The sequence below is a fragment of the Carassius auratus genome, chromosome 18 (genome assembly GCF_003368295.1).
Source record: "Carassius auratus strain Wakin chromosome 18, ASM336829v1, whole genome shotgun sequence".
Classification (NCBI taxonomy): Eukaryota; Metazoa; Chordata; class Actinopteri; order Cypriniformes; family Cyprinidae; genus Carassius; species Carassius auratus.
The window spans coordinates 10,815,843-10,829,877 of NC_039260.1; the positions used below are offsets into that span (position 1 = coordinate 10,815,843).

General features: G+C 35.0%; 1 protein-coding gene across 1 annotated transcript; it reads right to left on the reverse strand.

The window, feature by feature from the left end:
• Positions 1 to 2,766: 2,766 nt before the first annotated feature.
• Positions 2,767 to 7,295, reverse strand: LOC113118441 (uncharacterized). The gene is made up of 8 exons (XM_026287599.1): positions 7,250 to 7,295; positions 6,515 to 6,551; positions 5,894 to 6,095; positions 5,116 to 5,173; positions 4,241 to 4,850; positions 4,027 to 4,093; positions 3,711 to 3,876; positions 2,767 to 3,229 (listed from the first exon to the last, which is right to left on the reverse strand). Exons 5-8 carry the CDS (start codon positions 4,628 to 4,630, stop codon positions 3,115 to 3,117), a joined length of 738 nt encoding a protein of 245 aa, XP_026143384.1. The 5' UTR covers positions 4,631 to 4,850; positions 5,116 to 5,173; positions 5,894 to 6,095; positions 6,515 to 6,551; positions 7,250 to 7,295; the 3' UTR covers positions 2,767 to 3,114.
• Positions 7,296 to 14,035: the final 6,740 nt, after the last annotated feature.

A 14,035-nucleotide genomic window follows, 5' to 3' on the forward strand; every position in this document is an offset into this window, starting at 1 on the left:
TCCTCCAGTAAGTCTGCTTCCTTGTCATAGTACAACCATGTCTCTGATGTTGGCAAAGCCCAAGTCTGTCAGTACAGCCTTTTTTAATAACTGGTTGATCGGTTTATAGTATCAAAATAGGTTTCAAATCATTAAATGTTTATCTTTTTATTAGTGCTGTCAAAATTAGCGCGTTAACGCATTCGATTAATTTGAAATATTTAACGCGTTAAAATAAAATAACGCAATTAACGCGGTTGCAGTTTTTTTTATTTCCAGTTGTGGCCTATGTATGTTCAACGTGCAAAGAAATATGGATAAGACCAAGGAAGGACTTTTAGACGGAAAGTTTCAGTATAAAACTCTGCCGGATTACTCTTCAGTCTGCCACAAGAAACATTATGACTGTATGACTGTAACAGTGCGTAAATCAGACCTTTCTGTAACGCTAACGTTAATAAGCTTAAACGAAAATAAAGAAATAATTGTGTAGCGGAGTATTTTTTGTACACAATGCCGCGAACTGTCAATCACTCCTGTACGCGTGCATCACTGTCCTCCTCGCAGCTGCAGCAACTTGCGCTCTCTCTCTTCATCAAGCTTTAAAACAAAAAGGGGACAAAAAGATCATATTGTCTTTGTGCATAAGCTATAGATTAATTAGATAAATGAATATCTAAATTTGTGCCTTGCCGTCTACGGTATTTTTTTAGAACTTAGAAAAAAGATGCTGCAGCCAATGAACAGCCAGCGGGGGCTGCAGGACGACTCAACCTCCGCAGACAGTTTTTAATGTTTATCAGACAATAAATACTCAAGAATTTGCTTTATTATAACTCACAACGAGTTTCACACACCTTCTCCGGCCACGTTGAGTTGTTGACACTTAACAGTGGGAAAAGCGACACATGCGCTATTCACTTGTATAACTTAAGGGTGAATGGGTAATGTAGTTTCTGCTCTGGGTGGGATGAATTAGGAAGCTTGCATTGTGAAGGGCGCTCTGAAAATCGGCAGTGCAGGTAAAAGATTAAAACCTCTATTAAAACAGATGTCCAAATGAGCGTACCGGTACGCTACAAGCACGTTCTGGGCGCACGGAGAGGTGGCTGTACGCTCAAGAGCTATATTTGGAAGTGGCGGTACTGAGTACCTGTGCATACCGGCCCACTTAAAGCACTGGCAATGACTATACTTTGGAATTTTTTTGCAGTCCACTTAGAATTCAACATGGAAATCATTTTTGTTTTTTATTGGCATTGATTGTTTTGAAATTCAAATGGTACTTACATGCCTGTGTTTTTATTTCTGTAATAAATATGGCTTTCAAGCCAACAGTTAATTTGGAGGATATTGATGGTTTATTGCAGGTATGTTGTTTACATGAGAAAATCTGTGTTACAAGTTAAACAAAAATTCCAATAAACAATCATATTTTTAATTTAAATAGTTGCTTTGTCTTGAGTTTACATTAATTATTTACATTTTACATTTACATATCCAAAAAGTTTCAGTCTTTTAATTGCGATTAATCGCGATTAATCGCGATTAATTTTAAAAAAATTGTGCGATTAATTAGTTAATTTTTTTAATCGATTGACAGCACTACTTTTTATATATACTTACTGATTTAATTAGAAAAAAGTCTTACCAAAATATTGGGTGGCTTTAAACCTTGATTGATGACATTTTTTGAATGGATGTACTCAGCGCTTTCTGATCTCCCAGCATGCTGGCCTGAACCTAAGGCCCTCACTACACTTGGTCTGTTCGTCTTCTTAAAATTCTGGATCTCTTTGGTTGGATATCATACAAACAACCGTCAAGATCACCAATATTCAACAGTAATATTTTAGTAAGACCACTTCACTTTCACCAATTCCTGAGAAAAGAATGACGATAGATCAATCTGACTTGAGAAAGCTAACTAATAATAATAAAATATCTAAGCAGTAGTTCAGTGAGTTGGCTTTTTCAAGCAGATTTATTAATTACCCCAACCTTATTGCTAACCTTATTGCTAAAGGGTTTTCCTTTTTGACGGGGGGAAACTGGCATTTCTTCACTTGTGGTAGGCCTATTATTCATTGTTTTGTCTTGGTAAAAACTTGTGCTGCATATGTAATACAGACATACAATTTCCATTATTATCATTTTGAAATGAAAGCAACGAAGCAAACTAAACAAATCTTTTTTTTTTTTTTTTCAGGGTATAGAAAAATGTGCATTTATCATCTTGGTCTTTTATTCAAAGTAATCATCAAATATTTATCAATTTATCATTTTTAAAAAAGTGAAAAAATAAATAAATAAATAAATGATTTGTTAACCAAATATATTTGTGTCTGTAATATATCAATCCTTTTTTTTCTCCCAATGTAAAAGCTATGAATATATATATATATAATATCTATAATGATGAATGCATGAAAAGGTATCTGAGACTATTCCTCTACACTGCAAAAATTTTCGTTGTAAATTTACAATAAATAATTGGATAAATTTTGCATGACTTTCACAGTAAGGATTACAGCAATATACTGTGAAATATAGTCACAGCAATTTACTGTAATTTTATATCTGTGATATTACAATGCATTGTTGTAAAAGCACAACCTTATACTGTAACTTCACAGCTTCAATGACACAGCAATTACTGTGATATTACAGTACATTACTGGGGAATTACAATCTATTGCTGTACATCATTACAATAAGGCCCTGTACTTTTACAGTGTGTAGTGTGTAATAATGTACAAATTGACAATACTTCACTGTGAATTTACAATGTATACTGTGGAAGTCATGCTAAAATTGTCCAATAACATACTGTAAAACTGTATACTGTAAAAGTAATGCAGATGAAGCTTCCATTTACTGTGAATTTACAATCATTGTACAATTAACCCCCTCCCCCCAACAAACAACTCTGAGGTAAAGTCAACGTTAGCCCAATGGCATATTTATTAAGAAAAAAATATTTTTCATTTGTTTAGCAGATGCCAAGTACTTCAAGAGTCACATGCAGCAGCATTGTAGTGCAAAGTTGTCTGGAAAAATTACAAAAAGAACAAGGATACTCAAAACTGAGCCTGACAACTACCGCTGCAAAAAAAAAAAAAAAAAAAAAAAAAACTATGATGCCCACTCAAAGTCAATAAGTTTCCTCAAAAGGGTGCTCACATGAGGGTTCATTGTTGTCCGCTTCTTGGTCTTTGAGCCTCTTTCAGGATTGATGCCCAGGAAGCACCTGTTAATAAGCAAAGATAGTTTCAGTTTTAAATAGACTTACAGTATGTATTGCAGACAGCATTTATCAAGGTGTGCTTTTTGCTGTGCTTTTCCCCCACATAGAACCCTAATAGATTTATAATTAAAAACCTGTTAGATCTTACTCTCACCATAATTTTTTTTTTTTTTGTGCCATTTTTAGCCAAGGTGCCTCAGGTTAGGTTAGCGTTAGGCAAAGTGGTAGATTTTTTACTATGAGAGGTAGCAAAACTAAATAAATAGCTGTGATTGGACCGGCAGGTATTTGTCAGCATAACATGTGTAGAAACCCAGATTGATCTGCAGAGCGAAATTGAATGAGTTCGCGAGATCAGGATGGTCTCACCAGGCTAGCCTCATGTACCTCGTTTGTCAGCATTTTTGACCTCAAGACAATCATTGAGTTGTAAGCCTGTACTATAATGTGAATTACAAGATTAAATGTGATCTTTATAAAATACCTTTGAATGAACTCCAGTGTCGAAGATCCAGCGGTAGGATACTCAAGGTTGAATACGTAATAGCTGCTGAAGAAAGCAGCTACTCCATGTAAAAATAAAGGGTGTGGGCCCATCACGACATGTCCCTTGATGGATATAAGCCATCCAGAGGGCTTCATCATGTCACCTGAAATGAACAGATACAACTTAAGATCTGCTTAAGATACAAAGGGCTATACAAATGTAATTATTATTATTTATTGTGGTCATTTAGATTTCTAGAATGAAAACAAAATAATGATTTAGAAATATCGGTACTAGATCAAAGTAACATTACCTTGAATGATCAAGCACGGGGTTCCGGGGAGTTCTGCAGTATTGACGCCCACAGCAGTGGCACATGACTGTAACATAGTTAACACACAATAGCATGGTTTTAGGATAAAGGATAAATATTGTTCATTGGTCAGAGGTAGTAAATCATGCAAGGTAAATCTTGATAATGTAATCACTCATTTTGCATTTTAAATATTTGAATAAAAAAATCTTACATCAACTTCAAGCATCAAACTCTCTTTCGGCTCTCTGAAGTACAACATTAGGAGCAGCAGGATGCAGGCAGCCTTGTCAGAGTCTGGATCATAGCAGGCCAGAACATCACGGATCTTTGGGTTGTCCAGTGTTGCACAGTAATCCAGGATGGTCTGTCCTCTTCGACTAATTTCCTCCTGTAGCTTCTGAAGGACATCAACGTCCATCAGGAGGTTAAAGTGTGAGAATAGGCATTTCTGAGAGAAGAGAAATGGCCATTCCTGTTTGATCTCAGACATCACTGCAGCAGGCACTTTGTTAAGGTTTTTCCACAGGATGATGCATGTCTTTTCCATCATTGGTTCTGCTCTCTCTGCCCAACTCATTCCTTCCCCTGTGTACACAGACATACAAAAATGTATTGTTAGTACCCAAGTAACAATTTGGTCTTGTAGCCGCCCAACACACACAGTGTTCAGATCTTGACAAATTACTAAATTCTAAACAAAATAACCCAAAAAGAGAGTAGATGGCATGCCTGAGTAGATGTTCAGCAGATCCCTCTTTATATTCTCCAATGTTGCCTCGGTCTCCCCCTCTGGCAAATCTACTGGGCCCCACCTGACACACCTAGGAGTGGGCATCACAGAGTAACAATACTATTGGGGATGGTTATAACTCAGAAGTTGGAGCAAGTCATCTCATGACTGAATGGTCAGCAGTTTGATTCCCTGTTGTGACTGTTTAAATAGACTCATCCCACAGAAGTTATGTTACAGTGTAATAGTGTTGTAAACACAGGTGTATTTTATCAAACTAATTAAAGGGATATTCTACCATTTGGGGAATTAAGCTCATTTTCCACCTCCCCTCAAGTAAAACAATTGATTTTTACCTTTCTCCCGTTCATCCAGCAGTTCCCTTAGTCTGGCGATACCATGTATAGCTCCAGCCTATAGCATAGATCATTGGATAGGATTAGACCATTAGCATCTCGCCTGCAAATTGACTAAGATTTCCGGAATTTGTCCTATTTAAAAGTTGTCTCTTGCTGCGTGATATCACTGCGCCCATGGTAAGTTAGCAACGTTCCTTGATTATTACACCAGAATGAGAGTATAGTTCCATGTCAGATCAGCCTAGAAAATCACCACATTTCATTTTCCCTTACTTTTATTGCATGTTCTAACTTGGGAAGAAACTACTTTTAAATAGGAAAAATTCTTGAAATCTTAGTCACTTTGAGGGCGAGATGCTAATGGTCTAATCCAATCCGATGATCTATGCTAGGCTGGAGCTATATGTGGTATCGCCAAACTCAGGGAATGACTGGATGAACAGGAGAAAGGTAAAAATCAATTGTTTTACTCAAGGGGAGGTGGAATATCCCTTTAAGGTCAATGTATTTAGTGTATCACAACCATGCATGCCAGAGAGCCACTATGCACAATATCAGCGCCCTGGCTCAGATAAATCCTAAATGGAACAAGTCCATAATCACAGGTAATTACATCGCAACATGATTGCTGTGAAAAGGGCCCATGTCAAAGTGTCAATAAACTAGTCAAGAGAAAAGTATGTTTTGTCCTGTTTCAGTGTTATTCATGGTCATTTACAATGCAAAATATTGACAGACTTTACATGTATATTGCCACATACATATTGCCACATACCCGTATTGGTCAACAGGACCTCTTGCCTCTGGCCTCTCCTGCCATTCCAGTGCGCGGTCTTCTTTCTCTGCAGCATTGAGCAAGAGCTTTATTCCTATTTTTTTTCTCCACTCTAGTTTTTACATGTTGCAGAAGAGAGTGACATCCGTCTCCAGCAGTATCACCGTGCTTGCCAGTGTCACCAAATGATTTTGGATGGCTCCTGAAAATGTGGGTGGGATAATTAGAAAACATGTCACCATTGTGGCACTTATGACAGAAGCGTACAGCAAATGTAAGGATTACTTAAAGGAAAGAACTAAGAAAAGGAAAGAAAAGGAAATAAAAGGAGAAATTACACAAAGGCAACCAACAATAAGAATTTCAGTTTGAATGCAGAATATGATCATTTATTATTGTAATTTAATTCTAGCCGGATGTCAAAAATGAAAGGTGTATTTATAAATAGTGTTTTAATAGTGTAAATAGTTTTTTTTTTTTTTTCTGTATTACTTTGAGATTGCTAACTCAATGTAAATTGCATTTACAACTTTTACAATTATTATTCATTTATATCAGGACAAGTGGGAACCCTAGTGTTAAAACCCTCCCGTTGTCCAACACATTGTGAGAATAACTTACTCCAGTTAGCTCAGTCATGTTGTAACTAGGATACCTGCTGAAAAAATAAATAAAAAAACAAATTCATGGACCGTTTGAATCAATAAGTTATTAAAGTTAAACAGCTAACAGTAAGCCCTGCTAATCTAAGATAACCTTGACTAATAACAGAAATGTGCACACATTAATAGTAAAGTTTGTCCCATTACTGGTTTTATAAACTTTACAAATACCAAATTTGTCTTAACGGTGATATTGACATGCAAAATTATAGCGAAACATTACTATTATTACTCATTACTAACATTACTACTATTAGCAAATGCTGTGAGAGAATTAAAAAAAAAAAAAAGCCGGGCACTTGCTATCAAAATGTGAACGGTTGTAACTATATCCGCTGGAAAAAAAATCATGGACCGTTTGAATCACAGTCATTAAAGTTAAACAGCTAACGGTTAGCCCTGCAAATCTATGATAACCTTGACTAATTACAGAAATGTGCACATATAGCAATGTTTGTCCCATCAATGGTTTTATAAACTAGTATAAAATAGTGACATGAAAAATTATAGCCTAACTCTAACTAACATTAAGTTACTTCTATTAGCAAATGCTGTGAGAGAACTTTCAACAATTCCCGGCACTTGCTAACAAAATGTGAACTGTGTCATGCAATAAACGTTTATTTGAAAGTATATATTATAATTATATTAAAATAACATGGGTGTAAGTGCTGCAAACATGCATGCTGCTCACCTTCTCCATTCAGCCCGGAATAGAAGAGGGACACGACGACAGCGCTTTCATATCAAAACAGATCGGTTATGTCATGTGACTTCCCATGGCACATTTCAATACAATATTTCACTGTAATAATACTGTTTACTGCTGTGAAATACTTATTTTTTACACTGTGTTGCTGTGATATTACAGACCTTGTTGTGATATAACAGTAGGTTTTAGATAGCAAGATTTTACTGTAAAATAAGAGTTAAATGCTGTAAAATCCAAGGATACTGTAGTTTTTACAGGTATTCATTGGGATATTACAGGGAAACTTAATTACAACAAGTTACTGTAAAATAATACTGTTAATTATTGTGAAATGCTGGTAATTTTTAACAGTGTATTCTTCAGATTGAGAGGTCTATGACACTGGGCTCTCCTCAGGTCACCCCACAGGTTTTAAAAGTTAAATTCAGAATGATGAAAAAGCATGTCATGACCTCTTTAAAAATTGAAGACTAGGCCCACTTTGCACATATTTACAAAGGGTGACAACATTTCAATCATCTTACCCATGAATGCCTTCGGATTTTTTGTTTTGCTGGTCTCTAGAATGTTAAAGAGAAAAACAAAGTATATAGAATAAAATTGATTAAATTAATATAAGTCTTGCCAATCTGTAAGGATAAAAAAAACAGAAAAACTGATGTTCCTTCTGCACCACGTACAAGCAATAAATCTTTACTCTGGCATCAAAGCCCTTTTGATTAATCTCATCTACAAATGGCAAAGCAGAAGTGTATAAAACTAGCAGAAGTTTCCAATCCATGTATACTTGGTGATACAATGTATCTAATATAATTTCATTATTACAACAGAAAGCCAATACATACCAATATCCAATTGTTGTCTGAGTGTTTCATACACCTTCAACCTTCCCATATTTCTGTTCTGAAAGATGTTATAATACAATAGTGATGTTAGCATATTACCAGTGGTGGAAAGATTCACTGAGCGATCTGTTGTTTGGGGGAAGTAGGGAGTGGGGGTACTTTCACTGATCTTTTATATCAGGGATGAGCAACTTCAAGAGTGACAAGGACCAGCATTTCTTCTCCTTCATACCAAGGGGCAAGGTCAGGGCCATCATTAGTACTACTCAGTTTCCTTTTTATTAAGGGAAATCAATGTATGTAATTAGTGTTTAAATGTTTTATTAGATATTTATTATATGAATGTGTAACAAAAAAATGTACAGAGGTCCTATCTTAGATTCCAGCCAATGAAACATTATCAACACAACCTCAGAGAACAGTTAAAAAGGGCTTTTTCAAAAAAAACTTAAAATCTTACAATTTACATTAAAATATTTCCTTTCGTTACCTTGAACTTTGTAAAAAGATGATCCGTTGACCATCTTTACTGAAAAACACGAATTGCACTGTCAATTTGTATTTATATATTTATTTTTTAGTACTTTGCGTGCACTTCTATCAAACTTTACTACTACTACTCGGATCGGCTGGAAACTAGCGACCACTCCTGGTTAGATTTAGTATTAACTTCATAATCTCAACGCAATTTTTCCATTACTTACATTTCACGTTTTACAATTGATCATCTGAGTTGTCTAGCGCAGTGGTTCCCAAACCTGTCCTGGCGTACCCCCAACACTGCACATTTTCTTTGTCTCCCTAATTAAACACATCTGATTCAACTCATCAGCTCATTAACCCATGTGATAATGAGCTGATGAGTTGAATCAGATGTGTTTAATTAGGGAGACAAAGAAAACGTGCAGTGTTGGGGGTACGCCAGGACAGGTTTGGGAACCACTGGTCTAGCGGATTGTATTTAAAGAAATTGCAGGCCGTCAGTTATAGAAGCAGTTTAGTCTCAAATATAATTCACGCAAAAAAACACGATTCACACATGCGTAGACAATTTCACATGCATGAAACCTAATTCACATACACACAAAAAAAAATTACGTGCGTGAAAAGAAAATATATTCACAAAAAGCAATTCACAAGCGCAAAATAAAATTATATATTTATAAAATACATTTCACAAATGCAAAAAACAATTTGTAGATATACAACTGTGCACAAAAACCTTTGAATGTTTAAAATGTACGAGTGTCTGAATGTACGAATCGTCATTTACTACGAATCCACTCGGATTTGTGTGTGTGTTTTTTTGAGACTTTCCTGGCAGAGCTCTCTTCCCACGTGGGTCCATCGTACTCTTTAGCCAATCAGATGCGAGCTTAACATTCAACCAATCATATCATAAGCCACTGAGTGCATTCAAAGAGCACGATTCTGAGCACCTTTTGCGCAATATGGATTCATTAGAACGGAAATTAAGCCTTTACATCAGTAATCAAGCATGGCGAATGAAGAACGGGAAGCACGGGTAAGAGTTTAGTTTATTTAATAAAAGTCTGAGTTTACACATTTTATCGTTTACACATTCAATCAAAATACAGTTGTAACAGGACAGTTACAGTAATTATAAATTAAACTGCAATCAGGATAGTAAAAAGAAAGACCTGTAAAGACAAAAGTAACATTTTGAGAGTTGTGAAATTATAATTCTAAATAATCTTGTTTTATAAATTTATGTCTGTTAGGTCAGTGTGTACTTTCTTGCAGTAATAAATTTTAATACATATGTAGCCTAGTCATTGTTAACCACTACATTGAAGCAATGTAGTTCGATCAAGATAAATAAACATAAACAAGATAAACAACATCAGATATTTAAAAAAACATTGTTTAATTTGTAAATATATTGACTGTACATTGAAATGCATCTTTCTCTTCTTATAATTTCATGATGAGGAAAAAAAAACATATATAAGTCGCACTGGACTATAAGTCGCATTTAATTAGAACCAAGAACCAAGAGAAAACATTACCGTCTACAGCGAGCCCTCTCGCGGCTGGAGACGGTAATGTTTTCTCTTGGTTCATGTCTCTTAGTTCATTTCTCTTGGTTCATGTCAAATTAATTTTGATAAATAAGTCACACCTGACTATAAGTCGCAGGACCAGCCAAACTATGAAAAAAAGTGTGACTTATAGTCCGGAAAATACGGCAGTATACTTATTTTAAAGAATATGACAGCATGTTACTAAAGCAAATCATTTTAAATATTTCAACTCAACATTCATTTATTATAAGTTTATTGAACTTATAAAACACATTTTAAATAAAAAATTTAGTTGTTCACTATGCATAAACATTGTTTTCACAAAAACATGTACTGCCATGTCAAAATATATCCAGTGCACCAGTGATTATATATAGCATACTTTATGAAATAAACATTTACTATAGTTTCATTTGTCAATAAAAATGCTTTACATTATTAAGCCAGTGACGTTCATATCCTTGAAATGTTTTACAAAATGTACATAAGTTGGAAAATTAAATCCTGCTTTGAGCTCTTCTCACTAACAGAAATGAGTTGCCAGTCTGAGGCGGTCATGCTGACACACACACACGCACACATACACACCTTTGTTTTTGTTTTCTGGGGACATTCCATTGGCGTACTGATTTTGTTCTGTACAAACAATTACCCATCACACAAAAATGTTTGCATATGCTTACATTTTTAATATAATATTGTTTGTAAGCAGTCTTAATTATGAGGACTCAACATTCAGAAATTTCATCATAAACCAAATTTACTTTATTATTTCAGCGTAATTTCATTAGCCATTACGTAGCCATGTCATTATACAAATATGTGTCCAGATAAGTCATTATGAACAACCACGCACATACATAAACATTTTGAGTTAAAGAGAGGCTTATCTCTATTTTAAATAATACAATATATTTTACATCATGTTAACATGAAGCAACTGTTGCTGAAGCAAAATCATACATTTAAACATATATATTCAACATTTATTTAAGCTTATTGATGTTATAAAACAGACTATTCTCTTCTTAGAAGATAGTAGCAAATAAAATTGTAATTATATATAACACAGTGTATAAAACAAATATTCAATATAATTTTAGGTCACAATAAATATGGAAAATGATACCTTACATTTTTTAAGAGTGCTAAGAGAACATTACGCAACGAAGTCGAAAACATGGATGAGTGATTTACAAAATAAAAAGTTATAATTTTAATCATAACCCAAACCTTGCAGGTCCTTCCCAGTCTAGTCCCAATGTAAATCAGAAGGGCCCACTCAGAGACGGGTTGGTGAGGGAGGAGTTAGACCAGATGATCTGAGATGTAATCTGTTAACCCTTTCCCAGACTGAATCTTAAGAGTTTAAATAAGATCTTTCGAAATTAACAAGATTGTTTAGATGAAATCTTAAATGTTTTAAATTAAATATTTTAATTATTTACTCTTAAATTTAACCTAAATTGTGATTTTTATTCAACAGTACCTGTTTAATTCTTAGTTTATAATTTTAAAGGAATTTGGCACTTCGTTTTATTTCAAATAATCTTCACGCTTAAATGTCTAAACAAAAAAGTTACCAAATCTTAGAGTTTTCCTTGTATCCTGTATCATTCTCCTTTTCAAAATCTGACATCCTGATCTATTTAACTTATTGTTCTATATAAGACTTTTCTGATCAGTCCTTTATCATTATGATAAATGTCATATACTATCAATATACTACTGGTTATCCACTGAAAATATATGTAGAAAGTTACAATATGTGATGTATCCACTTTGTATGCTGCTCTTTGTTATGCTGGTCTCTGAAGAGAACAAATGGCCAGCAGATGAAACAAGACCTCTTCCCAACATTTGCTCGAATGTAAGACTCAATACAGAAAATCCTTCACTACTTCCTCATGACTACGGCTATGCTGCATAGCCGTAAGAGTGCCTCTTCTGATAAACTATGCAGTATTGCCTAATTTTCCTAGATCTGTATTTTCAGATGTCTGTAGTTGACTTAAACATTTTCAATGAACCTGAACTTTATGGGGGGTTGGTGCCTACAAAAGTCATAAAATATCTCTTCAAAGACCAGCATAACAAAGAGCAGCATACAAAGGGGATACATCACATGTTGTAACTTTCTACATATATTTTCAGTACATAATCAATAGTATATTGATAGTATATGATATTTATCATGCTGATAAAGGACTGTTGAGAAAAGTCTTTTATAGAACAATAAGTTAAGAAATAGATCAGCATGTCAGATTTTGAGAGGGAGAATGTTACAGGACACTAGGAAAACTCTAAAATACGGTCACTTATTTAAACTCTTAAGATCTTAAGATTCAGACTGGAAAATTGTTAACAGACTGCGGGCCCTATCTTGCACCCAGTGCATTTGACTTTGTACACCGACGCATGTGTCATTCCTATTTTGCACCCGCGCAAAGCGCGCTTTTCCCTCCACAGAGGCACGTCGCTAAACTAGTGAATGAACTTGCACTCCCTGGGCGGTTCAGCACAAAAAAGGAGGCGTGTTCCGGCGCAAACAATCCCTGGTGCTATTTTGCTGTTCCATTAAACAGTTGCGCCACTGACCAGAAAAAACCTAGTCTAAAGTCAGTGGCGCATTGAGCGTTGTTCATTATGCTATTTTAAGGGCGCATGCTTGACCATAATGTACACAATGCGCATACACTTTGCTCATGTAATCTACACAGATGCAACAGTTATTTTTGCAAATCATAAATTGTTACGCTAAAAAAATATTAACACATGAGATGACGGAAATCATTGTGGTGTGCCACAAAGATGTTAAAAAAAAATAGGCATAAATCTAGCTTACAAATTATTCAGGCTAATTATTCTCCCATCCCCATAACAACACAACTTCCCTGTCTTTCACTGCTCTTACAAGAACATCAGTCTCCTCGGCTGTGAACCGCTCCTGGCGTGCGCCTGGTAAATATGCCATAATAATAGCAATCCATAATGGAAATTGCGCACCTGCTTTTAAAGGGAATGTTGGATGAAGTTCTGATTGGTTTATTTCTCGTTACGCCCAAACCACACCTATGAATAATGAAGCTGCTTCAGACCAACCCATTTTAGATTTGCGCCGGGCGCAAGAGCCATTTATCCCGCCGGGAAAATAGCAACAGCGCCGAGACCCGCCCACAAAGTTACTTGCGCCTCGTGCTTTGACACTTGCGTTTCAGATCGTTAAAATAGGGCCCTGCATCTCAGATCATCTGGTCTAACTCCTCCCTCACCAACCCGTCTCTGAGTGGGCCCTTCTGTTTTAAATTGAGACTCCGCTGGGGAGGTTTTGGTTGTGATTCAAATTATAACTTTTTATTTTGTAAATCACTCATTCATGTTTTCGATGTAATTGCGTAATTTTCTCTTAGCACTCTTAAAAAATGTAAGGTAGCATTTTTCATATTTTTTTCAAAATTATATTGAATGTTTATTTTATACAGTGTGTTATATATAATTACAGTTTTATTTGCTAGTATCTTCTAAATAGTGTGTTTTATAACATCAATAAGCTTAAATAAATGTTGAATATATATGTTAAATGTATGATTTTGCTTCAGCAACAGTTGCTTCATGTTAACATGATGTAAAATATATTGTATTATTTAAAATAGAGATAAGCCTCTCTTGAACTCAAAATGTTTATGTATGTGCGTGCTTGACACATATTGGTATAATGACATGGCTATTATGCTGAAATAATAAAGTAAATTTGGTTTATGATGAAATTTCAGAATTTTGAGTCCTCATAATTAAGATTGCTTACAAACAATATTATATAAAAAATGTAGGCATATGCATAATTCTGTGTGTTATGGTAAGTATTTTTACAATACAAA